General features: G+C 38.7%; 1 protein-coding gene across 1 annotated transcript in view; it reads left to right on the top strand.

Moving 5' to 3' along the window:
* LOC121236389 (UPF0481 protein At3g47200-like) overlaps positions 1–15,817 on the top strand; it is a 61,504-nt gene that overhangs the window by 13,443 nt on the left and 32,244 nt on the right. Inside the window, exon 4 of the mRNA XM_041132805.1 lies at positions 10,422–11,611. Within this exon, the coding sequence (XP_040988739.1) occupies positions 10,422–11,114 (693 nt within the window). The 3' untranslated portion in view covers positions 11,115–11,611. The remainder of the gene's footprint in view (positions 1–10,421; positions 11,612–15,817) is intronic.

Consider the following 15,817-nt stretch of genomic DNA (forward strand, 5'->3'; position numbering starts at 1 on the left):
AATGGCTGGGTTTTCCGTGAGATGGGTGGCTTGCAGTGGTGCTAACGGGGTTGGATTTCTAACACAGCAGCACCACGGATGTGCCAGTCGCGGTCAGGCCTTGCTAGCGGCAGCGGAGTGGGGGGTCTCGGTTTGACCTTTTTTTTTTTAGGAGGAGGACGAGCGGCGGCAATTCTAGTCTAAAGGTTGAAGGTGAAAACTATGTGCATGAGACTGAGGGCTAACAATATGTGTATATAAAGAGGAAAGGATGACCAAAAGAAAACCCTAGAGATAAGAGAGTGGAGTGCATGCAGTGGGTAAACTGACGTGAACGTGCAGAAACGTGGAGTCTGAAATTATTTTCACGGGCTAGGGCACTTTAACCTGAAAATAATTGGCCCATGACTTGGATCTTGAATGGGGTTAATGCATGACCTTTTTCTCTAAGATTTGACCCTTAACTCAACCTAAAAAATTACACTAGTCCCATAAATTTTTCGAGTGAATATCTACTTGGTCCATTAAAAGATTTTAAACCTATCAAAAAATTATAATCCGCCAAATATATTTTAGGCCCATACTCTCTTCCAAAAATTTTACTCGAAATTTCAAATGGACTTTTCATACCTGTAAATCCAAAAATTTTGTAAAGCGAGCTTGGCCAGGTGTTACAAATCATGTAACCATTTGTCCATCTTTTAACAAGTTTCCTTGGTGCAAGCTGTTACAACCAGCAGTGCCTTCCACTTCTCCGTTTCATTTGCAAAAAAAGCTTTTACGTGCCATTTACAAAAATCCCAAGAAAGTGAGCAAAGAAAGCCATATGCAGATCCCTTTTTGAGAGAGAGAGAGAGAGAGAGAGAGAGAGAGAGAATTTGAAGTGATCATACCCGTAAAAGAATTGTGATTGAAAACATTATCTGATAAATGATATACTGCTGAGTATGGGAATGGCCCAATGGGCAAGTGGCATGGCGTTGCATAATGTTTTTGGTCATACCTTCCGTGAAGAAGACACTATTTATGGGAAGAGGGCATTGGATGCACCGGTGATTTTGTTTATGTTTTTTTTTTTTTATTTCTTAATAAAACATATATCTAACTAATTAGCTAAGAATGGTGCTATATATACTTACAATTTTATTTATAAGATATATTTTTATTATTTTTTAATTTTTTAATATAAATCTTAAATTTTATAATTTTCACTTCGCATGTATTATTATGTATGTGAGTAAAAATTATAAGTACTATTAATGAAATACACAGTAAAATAAAATAAAATAAAAATTACAATGAATTAAAATTCAGACAAAATCAGTTTGGACTAAGGTACAAAAATTTTGCTCTCTTTAAAGAGATTCAATCATCCTATGGTTTACAAAGTTTTAAATGAATCGATGCAACCATATAATAAACTATACAGCAACCATATAATAAACTAAGTCATAGTAAAAATACAACATTATCGATTATTCTTTTGAAAGAAATAACAAATTTAAAGCACTTTAAGAAACATTTTTGACTAATATAATATAAGATGAAACTCTCGTAACATTAACATAAGAATTATCTGTAATCATATTGAAACCCATCATAAAAGTCAACCCAACCAAAAAATATATAAACTCAAACCACCTTGTGATTTGGCTTGTAACTCAAGGGTAAGATCGTAATATCCTAGATCTAATCTTCTCTAACCTTACGTAAAGAGCAAAACACCTCTATATGCAGGGCAACAAATTTGCTGGAACCACAAATGCATGCGACGGAAACTCACTAAAACTGGAAATTTAAGCCAACTAAACGCTAATGGCACTATCGGGATTCACTAAAATTGAAATTTGTTTTCAAGTTTGAAAAAGAAGGAGGCAGCGACGAGGCTCACCGAGGAAGGAGGCTACACCAGGGATTCGGTCGGAGCTGAGTGGCTTCGGTGGATACGCTGGCAGCTGGGTGGCTGACTACAAAGGGATAGAGCGATGAGAGAGAGACGCACTAATGAGAGATAGAGAAACACAGAGAAAGGGAGCAAAACTTGAGGAAAAAAAATACGTGAGAGGCAGGGGGTAGTTTCGGCATGGCTTATCGTGCTGATGATGAATGTACGGCTGATCAGGGCTGACGAAGAGTATTTAGACGGCGGTTTGAGGTTGGCTGGGTGGTTCCCCGCGTCCGTCGTCTAACGAGGCTGAAAAACTGAAGGAATGGGGCGATTTTCTTACTCTGTTTTGGGGGGCTAAAACAGGGGACAATGGCTGGGTTTTCCGTGAGATGGGTGGCTTGCAGTGGTGCTAACGGGGTTGGATTTCTAACACAGCAGCACCACGGATGTGCCAGTCGCGGTCAGGCCTTGCTAGCGGCAGCGGAGTGGGGGGTCTCGGTTTGACCTTTTTTTTTTTAGGAGGAGGACGAGCGGCGGCAATTCTAGTCTAAAGGTTGAAGGTGAAAACTATGTGCATGAGACTGAGGGCTAACAATATGTGTATATAAAGAGGAAAGGATGACCAAAAGAAAACCCTAGAGATAAGAGAGTGGAGTGCATGCAGTGGGTAAACTGACGTGAACGTGCAGAAACGTGGAGTCTGAAATTATTTTCACGGGCTAGGGCACTTTAACCTGAAAATAATTGGCCCATGACTTGGATCTTGAATGGGGTTAATGCATGACCTTTTTCTCTAAGATTTGACCCTTAACTCAACCTAAAAAATTACACTAGTCCCATAAATTTTTCGAGTGAATATCTACTTGGTCCATTAAAAGATTTTAAACCTATCAAAAAATTATAATCCGCCAAATATATTTTAGGCCCATACTCTCTTCCAAAAATTTTACTCGAAATTTTAAATGGACTTTTCATACCTGTAAATCCAAAAATTTTGTAAAGCGAGCTTGGCCAGGTGTTACAAATCATGTAACCATTTGTCCATCTTTTAACAAGTTTCCTTGGTGCAAGCTGTTACAACCAGCAGTGCCTTCCACTTCTCCGTTTCATTTGCAAAAAAAGCTTTTACGTGCCATTTACAAAAATCCCAAGAAAGTGAGCAAAGAAAGCCATATGCAGATCCCTTTTTGAGAGAGAGAGAGAGAGAGAGAGAGAGAGAGAGAATTTGAAGTGATCATACCCGTAAAAGAATTGTGATTGAAAACATTATCTGATAAATGATATACTGCTGAGTATGGGAATGGCCCAATGGGCAAGTGGCATGGCGTTGCATAATGTTTTTGGTCATACCTTCCGTGAAGAAGACACTATTTATGGGAAGAGGGCATTGGATGCACCGGTGATTTTGTTTATGTTTTTTTTTTTTTATTTCTTAATAAAACATATATCTAACTAATTAGCTAAGAATGGTGCTATATATACTTACAATTTTATTTATAAGATATATTTTTATTATTTTTTAATTTTTTAATATAAATCTTAAATTTTATAATTTTCACTTCGCATGTATTATTATGTATGTGAGTAAAAATTATAAGTACTATTAATGAAATACACAGTAAAATAAAATAAAATAAAAATTACAATGAATTAAAATTCAGACAAAATCAGTTTGGACTGAGGTACAAAAATTTTGCTCTCTTTAAAGAGATTCAATCATCCTATGGTTTACAAAGTTTTAAATGAATCGATGCAACATACCTCCTATTGACTTGTCTCTTCTAGGATTTAACAGCTCAACTGATCGTTCTATAACTCGAATAAACTTTGCATAAGTGGTTGAGCTCAAAACTCGACTAGTAAAAATAACTCTTTTTATTTAGAAAAATTTTAAGAATATACACATTTATTTTTTCTAAAAACTTCACACTGTTTTCATACCGAAAAGAAAACACACCACTAGAATGAATAGTAGACCAAAACGGCAATTGAATAAGGAAAATGCTTGGGGAATCAAGAAGGATGCCCCCAAAATTGACTGATATTGTTTCTTTTAAGGAAGAGTTTTTTTAATGAGTTTGTAATTTTTTTAAAATATTTAAAGGGGTTAAAAAATATCTGAAGAAAAAAAATTACAATTTACACTATGGTACAATGCAGGCACTTTCTCACAGGGGTGGGCAGTGAGGCCCCACACCCCGCTGCCCAGCCCCCACATTGGCAGGGCGGGGGGTAGGCGGCTCCGCCCGCATCTGACCCTCCAATGGCGGTGGGGACAGAGAGGGCCCAACCCTGCCCCGATTTTCTCCCGCCCCGCTATAATGTATATTTATATTATAAATATAAATGTATTTATAGAAAAAAAACCCTCAATCATAAAATGACATTGTTTTGTATTTGACAAAACGGTGTTGTTTTATGTCTGGAATTTTTTTTTTTATAAAACAACCTACTCATATCAAAACTCCTAAATTAATTTAGGGTTTACGTAAATTTTTTTCTAATTTGTTAAAGAATTTCATGTGATTATATTTTTAATTGTGAGTAATCCAAAACAGAAATATTTGAGATACGACTATTTTTTCGAGAAACAGTACCTCGCCTTCGGCCGAGACAACTTCTGTTTCGGGAGAGTAAAGTATGGGAGACTCTAGGATGGAAACCCGCTCAAGGAATTCCTCCTCCCCGACAAGATGCTCCTCAAGCAGGGGCGAAGGAACCCGTTCAAGGTCGATGCCGATGGATAAGGGTGCGACTCGAGGCTTCTCCCTGAAGAAAAAGCTGGCAGCCCCTGCATTGCCCGGTGGGGTTGCGGGAATAGCCTCCGGAATAATCCCAGGGGCTGACTACGAGAGCTGGGCGCTCGAAAGATCGGCCCAAGTTTGGTGCAAGGGCATGATGCGAGGGAGGGGCGCAGTCACTGTCACTTTCTTTGGTGGAGATGGCTCTTGCCGAATAACGAGCACTTCCACGGAAGGACACCCAAAGGAATGGGGAAATCTTTAGAATCAACTTGGGGAGGGGATATGCTCTAGGGTCTCTTCTCCTTCCTTTTCACCAGCGGGCTAGGGGAACGCTTGCGGACTTGACGATGACCGCCCTCATCTGAATGGACAAGTCAACAAAATGTAAGTTGGTCGCCGGGGGAGGGGGGGAAGAATGGCAAAGGTTGTCCTCACGCAATAGAGCCTCCAAAAAGATATTATCTAGATAGGCTCTCGTCTAGGCTATCCTCGCCCTGGCCGATGAGAAACTCTCATACCTTGCCCAATAGAAAGAAGAAGCGACGAATCCACCCCTTATATTGCAATTCCAGCCGAATCAATACTTGGATCGACCTGAAGTTGCAGGTGTTGCAGCCCTGCCGCAAGAGATTGTGAGTGTGGAGAAACTTGAGCCGAAAGGTCAAGATAATCAGCCTCCGCCTCCTCCAATGCTCGCCATGGAAAACCAGTATACTCCTGTGGTTCAGAGCCATCTTGTTCCTCAAAACCGCGAGTGGAGTCGGAAGACCTGGCAGGTTTGGAAGGACGTGAGGAGCTCTTGGGAGACAATTGACGACAGATGTGGAAGAGTAGAAGCACGAAGTGTTCAACATAGAGAGGGAAGTTTGGGAGAAGAAGAAAAGAATGAAAGATATTCTGAAGAAAAGAGATTGGGCAAAGTAAACCCCAACAGTGTGGGGGGAAGGCCTTAAATATACCTACGCGACGATTCGCAACACAAGGCAGCTGGGGCACATGCGCCCCACGAAGTCGACAAAAACGCACGATACCCACATCACGTATCAAATGACGCAACGTGGGTAAGAGGAGTCTTCTGACATATTAATGTTGAAGGAACTAAAAGGGCGCGATTGAATACGAAGCTGAACAGTCAATAAAAGTGGTCATAAAGGTTGGAGGTGAACCATTATCAGATACCGTAAAATGATGAAAAAGCCATCTGAGTATGACTGAAGGTTGAAGATGCAACACGTGGAAGTTGAGGGGACTCATGACCTCCCATCACAGGAAAAAGGACCCCACAGTTGCAATGATGAAAAGACAGCAGACCAAGGACTAAGGCAAAGAAAGAATTTCCATCGGACTGGTTCGATAGGAATTGGTGGGATAACTTTAAGAGGATTTTCCCCTCTCCCATAAGCTTGCGAGGCACCCATGAAAGGCCAATGGGTAGTGAGACTCCTCGGCCAAGCTCGATCAAAACTAAGAAGTATCCCTGAATTGGATTGGTGGGCCTCTACAAAATACTCGGCCCAAGGAAAAAACCCGCCTGTAAAGTAATCTACGCAAAAGGTAAACGAATAGTAAGGACTGATGGGACACGTTGAACTGACACCTCCCCATGACGCCCCACTCATTGGGAATTGTGATACTAGGCGGACATAAATGTAAGGGGTTCCCCCTGATCTCCTAATAGTAGACAAAAATAGGGCTACAAGGGGAAGTCTTCAGAATAAAGTAAACCATGGAACCATGCTGCATTAATGACGCTGCCTTCAGAATCCACGCCGAATTAAAGAGTCTTGATAGGGTGAACAGTTGAAAAGACATGGCCCCATGGGGACATATACGATCTGTCCCACCCCAGATTCTAGTATAAATAGCAATCCTTAGGTACGAAGAAGCTTTCTGTAGACTCTCTTACTTAATATAGAAACTTCCAAAAAAAGATATTAAGCTTCGGAGACTCTCGGCCTCACCAAGGCCCCCATCCTCATTGTCTTCTTCTTGTTTGCATGACCCAATCCAGAAGACTCGAGTTGTTACGAGAAGTACATGTGATTCTCATTTTCTGCTCTTAATATCCTTTTGTTAATGAAAAAGATATTTATTTACACATTTAGTATATGAACTTAGGTTGTTCGAATAATAATAATAAAATATTAATTTTTAATTATTTTTATAACCATAAAGAGTTGAAAACTTGAAAGTAATTATACGCAAAAAATATTATCGCGACTTTTTACACGAATTTGAGTCTCTGCATGATAGAAAGATGCATAAAAAATAAGTCTATAACAATTATTATTATTTTTTAATATCATTAAATAATGAACAAATAAATGATGTAAATCTTTTTTTTTTTTTTAAATACCTTGATACATCGCTTTATGGGTAGAGCGGATTCAGTGTTACGATGTCTCCTCAATTTGTCTACTTGGTGTGCCTCCAAGTGCAAATTATCATTTTTATTTTTATTTTTTTTGAACATTTTTTAGACATGTTTAAACATTTTTTAAATATAAAAAAAGTATCAATACACTAATAGTTACTTTCAGGGGCGGAACTATGTTGTAGATTGGGGGTGCCCTTTAGTCTTATATATTGTATAATTACAATTTTAAGTGTAAATATTCTTAAAATATTTAGAATTGCCCCCAACACTCAAACGCACAGTATATCACTCAAATATATTTAAGTCCATTAATATAATGAGAAATGATAGCTGCAGTCATGAGTGCGCAAACGATGCACAATCATTTTAAAAAAAGTAAATAAATACAGGATCCACATAAAAAAAAATTAACTTTTTAATAGTGGACTTCACTCTTTTTCAAAACGATTGCACGGCCTTGCGCACTCCACGACTGCATGTAGCATTATTCTAATATAATATTCTTGATTTGACATCTCTATCTCTCTTTACTTACATTTTGTGTGCATTGTGCAGTTTGTTTAGTTTCATATCAATGATATCATATAAATTTTTTTTGTTTTTCTGAGCTTATATAATTACATGATTCTTTTATTTTATTTTCTTATCTGGATTATTCTCAACTTCATTGAGTTTCTTGCCTATTACCTATACATAATCTTTTTTTACAACCTTTGAGATGTTTTTAACCACATATTAATCATTTAACTAGTTAGAAGTCTCAAGAAGAGTTTATCTAATAGTTAAAACAAATCTGGAAGATTCTTACATATGAGAGGCAGCTGATTTTTTTGTTTTTATAAGTATGGGAGGCAGCAAATTTATCTAGCAAGATGGTTGATGAGACGTTTCTAGAGAGATAGATAGAGTATGTGAAGAATTTATTTTTTATTTGTGAAAAATTTTTTAGTTATTCACATGCTTTTTGTTGTTCATTTATTAATAGTAATATAATTATACAATAAAAATCTAACGACTTTTATATTATTAGATACTTTTTTTAGATTTATTCTTGATCTATAAGTTTTTTTTTTTTTAAATTTAGAAAAATATGAGTAAGTCGAGAACAATTATATAATTTTATGACGTATGATTATTTTTTTATATAGTCACAAGTAAAAAGTACATATTACTTATATTGACACATACTACACACTTTGCCAATTGCCTCCCAGTCACTAAATCCTAGTTCTGCCCCTGGTTGCTTCCATAACTATAAGTAAAAAAAATTTAAAAATAAATTAAATGTATGAGCAATCAAAATGAGGAATATAATAACATTATTCTTATTTATTTTAGTTTTTTGGTTGAGAGAAATGTAATTGGTTGAGGTGGGTTGTCAGCAGGCCAGGCGAGAGGGAGGGCAGTGTGTGTGCATGCATGGGTTTTGTAATAGCTAGGATTTTGAATAAAAATGTAAAGAAAGATGATGGTGATGAAATGTATTATATTGATCACTATCTCTATTGAAATTGCGTAAATTAAGGCCTGCTTCGAGCGAGGCTCCTCCAAATTCAGAACAAACTTAGAATATTCTGGAAACCGATAAGTAACTCTGTCAGAGACAGACTCCTTGTGCTAGTAAAAGTAAATTAGTGAACTACCCTTCTTTATTAAAGGCCTATGGGCCCTTCAGCTATTACATCAGGTAAACTAAAAGTGCAAACAAAGCCAGCCCACGATTGCATCTGGTCTTCAGCATGTGGCCCATCTTCTTGAAGGAGCCCACTTCATTCTTTATTTACTTACGGCCCATATAAGCCCACTTATTCACTTAAAGTCTCCTAGGGTTCTCTTCGATCCCATTATCCCCAATTCACCTTTGCACATCCCAATCCCTTGCCTCTTGCACTCTCATTGGCCTCACGTCGTGTAACATGTTTAAGGTGGTGCTCTGGCACTGCGGGCAAGCGAGGTAGATGTGCTTTTTAACTTTAGCCCATTACACTGCAGCCTTGTCCTAATTAGCTTTATTCCTGTGGCTAACCTGATCTCTTTAAGCAAAGATTGCTTTCACTAGAGGGACATCCAATTTCCAAACCTCTCTCTCTCTCTCTCTCTCTCTCTCTCTATATATATATATCTCTACCTCTATCAAACTTTAAATAGATCTTCCAAATTGAGGGAAATATATATATATATATATATATATATATAAAATTTATGCATAATATTTGTTTGCGCATAAAATAATTTTAAAAATCTTCTTATTATAAATAATTAAAATTATGTAAGAATTAAGTTATAAAGTTCAATTTTGAAATAGAATGAACATTTTTTTATTAATCCTTTAAGAATGACGAATTTTCAAACGTTTCATAATTTTTTTTTTTTAAGAAAAAAGAAAGACAAACATTTATAGAATTAATAATAATAATATTAATAAGACTATTTTTAACGTTATACACGTCATACATAAGACTACTTTTTAACGTTAGGAATGTTCGGTTTCCAAGTTTGTGATAGTCATGTCATATGGAAAAGTGGTGCTTATAAAGCCAAGCAATCACCGATCTTCTCCGACGTAGATCTCTCTCTCTCGCTCTCTCTGGCTGTGAAGTCTGAATCCCATAGCTAACAAGTCTTTTCCCATTTCGTATTGCAATATTGTGAGTTTCTTTTTCTTTTCCGTTTCGCCACTTCTTGTACTCCAAATCAACAAAGTGTGTGTGTATAATCCTTCTCCAATATCACTCGCCATCAAGAAATCCATCTCCAATATCATCAGGTACGTACGTAATTTCCACTATGCACTGTTTACAATGTGTGTGTGTATCTCTTTATATAGATATAAGTACAAGTATGAGAAAATAATATAAAAGGAAATAAACGGTTACATGATACAGCAGTGCTGCACTACTAAAAGAATACAGACCAAGGAATATTTCATGAATCTTCTATAGTTGAGGTGGATGCACATGGCTGAGTGAATTTTCTTTGGCTGTGCACCTTCATTGCTCTTTGGCTGTGCACTTGTATTGCTTAGGTTGATACGTATAAACACAAACTTTGAAGGATAACTACTTGAATATGGTTTCAAATTGCTGTAATTTTGTTAGACACATATAGAGAACGCCCCAAATAATCTTCCTAGCTGTTTTTATTTATTTATTGATTACTGAAGTAGATTCCTCAACTATTTTGGATTTCCAAGAACATCTGATGAATGGCAGATTCCAACAGAAGCAATCAAAATTCAACCCATATTATGGATGCAGAAGGAATTGCATCTTCCATTCAAGGAAAGCTTGTCCAATATCTACCACCACCACCAATATCTCAGCGTTCCATATTTAAAGTGCCTAGTATGTTACGCAGGGATAATGAAAAGGCTTTCACGTCGGAGGTAGTTTCGATCGGTCCATTTCACCGCAACAATACGAAGCTGCAAGAAATGGAAAATAATAAGCTACGGTATTTGAAATGCCTCCTCAATCGATCAAGAACTATGGAATTGAAGAGCTTGGTAGAAGCCATCGAAAGCATTGAGCAGGATTGCCGTAAATGCTATTCAGAAGTGGGTGATCTTAGAAGAGACAAATTCATAGAGATGACGGTGATTGATGGTTGCTTCATCCTTGAATTCCTCTGTAGATATAAGGCCAGAGATAAGCTGGAAAGATATGAAGAACGCAGATGTATGGATACATATCAAGAATTAGAGCTCGGATGTTTGGAAATATATTTTCGAGAAATATCGATGGAACTAAAAGGAGGGGATGATCCTGTGTTCAAAACATCATGGATGCCAAGGAAAATAGTAGCAGACTTGCTTCTACTTGAGAATCAACTTCCTTGGTGCGTGCTCGTCTGTTTGTTCAACCTCATGACCAACTCGAAAACAACTGATCAGTACAAGAACAGTCTACTTGATGATCTTGTTGCCATTCCTTTTGAGGAGTACAGAATATTCCATTACGGCCAGCACCGGTTTAATAGGCTTGGAACACACAAGCATTTACTCGATTGCTTCCGAAACTATTTAGTTGGATCATGCACTATAAAATGGCCTGTATCTCTGCCTTCAAGCTCGGTACACCCAAAGTGGATACCAATTAAGTCCGTGACGGAGCTTTTGGACTTTTGAGTTGGTTTCTTTCGTGCTCCAGACGGAGGAAACTTCCTCGATGTAAAGTTCGAAGATGGCAAAATGAAAATGCCAGCAATAGTTATAGAGGAGAACACAGAATCTTTGTTTAGAAACCTCATTGCATTTGAGCATTGTGATCCCGGTAAAGGCTATGAAATCACCTCATATGCTTCTCTCTTGAATTGGCTGATTACGTCTCCCGAAGATGCACTTCATCTAAAAAGGAAGGATATTCTACGAATTATTGGTTTGAGCAACGAGGACACAGCAAGTTTCTTAAACAGGCTGCTTTATAATAATCATACCAGTTTCCATGGTTTTCTCTACTCAGACCTCTGCCACGACGTGAATGAACAAAATTTATTCCTCCAGATGGACGGTATGGGCAGCACGTCTTAGGCGCGATTATTTTAACGAGCCAATGGAGTTTGTTAATAAGGCTTCAAATCAGCCAAGTAAATTTAGTTGATCTCAGTGTGTATTTCTTTCAATAAGTAGGTCTCCTTTGCATTTTTTTTTTTTTTTTTTGTCAAACTCGAAGTGCTAGCTGCTGCTATTTGTAATGTTTCATTAGTTTGCATAACCCCTGTAATAAAGTTTTTAATATTTATATATAGCATTACTTTTGTTGTATTATTTATTTGAGAAGTGCTACATGCATCAAAAGATTTTATAAAAGTAAATTCACAAATTTACGTGATTTTTTGTGATATGTTAAATCTATTTTATGATAAAAGCAACTTTATAATTTGACGTAACATATCAAGTCATGTCAGTTTGTCAATTTATTTTTATAAAATTTATTTGCTGCAAAAATATTTCTCTATGTATTTTAATATGACGCTATCCATCAGGTCCTTCTCTAAGGAGTGAGGAATTTTCTCTCTGTCCCAGACAGAGAGCATTCTCTTCCTAAGTGACTAAGTGGAGTTTGGTACTCATGAACTCAACGGATCTTTCTACCTTGTGGGAAGGACTTAAGTTTACAAAAACTGAAGATGAAGCTGTCATCATCTCGGACAAATCCGTGGAGGCTGCTGCAGTGAAAGGAATGAACTGTGTTAGTATTGGTTATAGCTGATAGGAGTTTTAATAAAGAAGCTTTTCGATCAACAATGCCTCATGTTTGGAAATCAGAAGGATGGGTTCTCTTCACTGAAGCAGATGAGAACAAATTCCTTGTGGAGTTCCAACACATCACAGATTTACAAAATATAATCAAAAGTAGACCTTGGTCCTTCGAATGATTCATGCTAGCCATCCAAGAAGAAGATGGAAGTATCCCCACCAATGCCATAAGCTTTTCTCATGAACCATTTTGGGCGCAGTTACACAGTGTCCCCTTGGCTCGTATGAATAAACACTATGGAAAACCTATTGCTTCAGGCATAGGACAGGTTTTGGAGGTGGAAGTTGATGATAATGACCTGGGCTGGGGTCCTTTTCTCAGAGTGAAAGTACTAGTAGACATTTCCAAACCGCTAGCTCGTGGGAAATGGATCTAGGGATCTCATCATAAAACATGGATCACCTTCAAGTATGAACGCCTCCTCAATTTTTGTTTGAAATGTGGGCAGATCAAGCATCAAGGGAGGAGCTGCCACTTGATTAAACAGGATGACAACCTATCTATGCAATTTGGCTCTCGGATGAGGGTTGGAGCTTCCAGATCATGCCTTAAAGAATCCAAAAGATATGGGGTTCCATCAAGGACAGACCAACATGTAAGGGATTCAGGCCACCAACCCACTGAGGAGGAGGAGATTACCAGTAGCTGCAGGCTACCTGTGGTGGAGACAGTCCCTACAGACCAGCAGGCACCAATCACGGCAGACAAAGTATGCAACTCAACAGTTCCCTCCATTGACTCAGCCCCAATTCCAAGTCCTGGTGACCATCTGCCTCCCACCAAAGACCCTTCGAGTCAAGCAATGGACAAGGCCCCCACAAAGTGCTCCTCAATTCAGGAACCTGCACTAGCAAAAGGTCAGCCCCTCTCTGTCCCTTATGAACTCTCTCCCAATGCTCCTCTCCTGGGTAAAGAGAGCTGGATCCCTCACCCTGAAAATAGGGTAGCTTTGCCTAAAGTCTTTACACCACCAATAAAGGGTAATGATGAGGATGACAACATGACCATGTCAACTGAGGAGAATTCTTATGCAGCTGTCCCCATCACTTCTGAAGAGGATAGCCTCTTTAGTAAGATAGACCCAGGGCACAATGCGGCCCCTCCAAGAGATCCCAAACCTCACCCCCCTTTATCTACAAGTAGCAAGACGTGGAAAAGGAAAGCTAGAAACTAGTCTACACCTCTCTTTGATATCACAAATATCCCTAATGATCCTCCTGATCTTTTCAGCTCTGCCAAAAGACTTGCATCCATGATGGAGACAATGGCCAGTTTCATAATTCACAAAAAGACTAAACAAAACCCCACGCCTGCAAGGAGGGAAACTCAGGCTAATGTGTGAGTAGCCCCACGAAACAATATGAATTGTCTAAGCTAGAATTGCCAGGGGGTTTGGGAACCCTCGGACAATTCATGAGCTTCATCTTATGGTGAAAGCTAAGTCCCCAACCTGGTCTTCCTCATTGAGACCAAGTGCACCAGGAAAAAAATGGAAAGAATTTGGTGTAAACTGGGTTTTGAGAACTGCTTTAGTGTTAACAGTAGAGGAGGGAGTGGAGGCCTGTCACTTCTTCTGCATTCCTCAGTTGCTCTCAGTGTCATCTCATACACTAATTGTCACATCTTTGTGGTCAGTAACCATCCAAACAATGAAACCCCTTGGATTCTCACGGGTTTCTATGGCCATCCTAACACTACTAAGAGGAATGCTACCTGGCAGCTTTTAAAAGAACTCACCCCCACACTCAATGCCCCTTGATTGTGTTTTGGTGATTTTAATGAGATAACAAGCATCACTGAGAAATTTAGAGTAACACCTCGTCCTAACAGGTAGAGCATGGACTTTAGAGAAACATTGGTTCAATGTGATTTAAATGATCTTGGTTATGCAGGAGATTGTTTTTCCTGGGCAAATAACAGACAAGGCTGCCATTTTACCGAAGAGAGACTAGAAAGGGCCCTTGGTAACTCTGCATGGCTTGATTCCTTTATGGAATACTCAGTGCAACACATGTCTGCCTCATCCTCAGACCACAGGCCCTCCTCATACAGATCCATGACAATTTTGAAACTAGAAAGAGGGATAGGATATTCAGGTATGAAGTAAGTTGGAGTAACCATGAAGGTTGCAGGGACATCATAAGAAAGTCATGGGAGAACTCCACAAGGCAGCTTGACTCACTCCAAAACACTTTGCTTAGTTTACAAAATTGCCAGCACAGTTTGAGATGGTGGAGTCAAGACATGCATAAAAGTCAAGGGGAGCTGCTGAAGTCCAAAAAAAATAGACTCAATTCCTTGAAAGAGTCAAATGAGGGGCACCTCTATGATGAGATTAAAACTCTACAACATGAAGTAGACCTCCTTCTGGAAATGGAACATTCCAAATGGCAATAAAGAGCCAAGCAAACATGGCTTAGAGAAAGTGACAGAAACACCTCCTACTTTCACAAGTGTGCCATCCAAAGGAAAACACATAATGCCATCAAGAAGATCCAAGACATGCAGGGACAAGGACACAACAACCAACAGGAAATCAATAAAGCCTTCCAACATTTCTTCCAGGACCTTTTCACCTCCTCAAGTCCAACAGACATTGCATCATGCCTAGCACCATTTCCAAGGAAGATTACAACAGACGTGAACACCTCTCTCTCCAGACCCTTTATTGCTGTGGAGGTCAAAGAAGCCCTCTTTAACATGAACCCATTGGGATCACCTAGCCCTGATAGGTTCCCAGCAGCCTTTTACTAGGGACACTGGAATATCTTAGGAGAAAAAGGTAAGAAAAGCAACATTGCAGGCCTTAAATGAAGGCTGCTGGATTAATCAGATGAATGAAACATTGATTGCCCTGATCCCAAAGACACCATCCCCATCAAAGGTGATTGATTTTAGACCAATTAGTTTATGCAACATTTTTTACAAGATAATTGCAAAAACTCTGGCTAATAGGCTGAAATTGATACTGTCTCACCTCATCTCACCTACTCAAACAATCTTTGTTCAAGGAAGGTTGATCGCAAACAACTTGATTGTGGCTTTTGAGTCCCCCATACTATGAAGTCAAGAGTGAGAGGAAGGGAGGGATACATGGCTTTAAAGCTCGATATGAGCAAGGTCTATGATAGGATTGAATGTAATTTTTTGAAATTTGTTATGCAACAGATTGGTTTTAATGCAAAATGGGTGGACACTATAATAAATTGTGTGAGCTCAATATCATATTCCCTCATTTTCAATGGAACCCCTCAACAGCCATTCACACCATCGAAAGGTCTAAGGCAAGGGGATCCTCTATCCCCTACTTATTCATCCTTTGCTTAGAGGTACTCAATTGCATGCTTGACAAAGCTGAACACTAAGGGATCTTAACAGGTCTACCTATTCGAAGAAACAGGCTCTCTATAAACCATTTGCTCTTTGCAGGCAATAGCCACCTTTTCTGCAAAACAAATCCAACCGAATGGTCCAACTTATTTCAACTACTAAAGACTTATGAGAATGCTTTAGGTCAGACGTTCAATAAGGAGAAGACCTCTATCTATTTAAGCAAGAACAGTAAGGTGGA

The sequence above is a fragment of the Juglans microcarpa x Juglans regia genome, chromosome 6S (genome assembly GCF_004785595.1).
Source record: "Juglans microcarpa x Juglans regia isolate MS1-56 chromosome 6S, Jm3101_v1.0, whole genome shotgun sequence".
NCBI classification, from domain to species: Eukaryota; Viridiplantae; Streptophyta; class Magnoliopsida; order Fagales; family Juglandaceae; genus Juglans; species Juglans microcarpa x Juglans regia.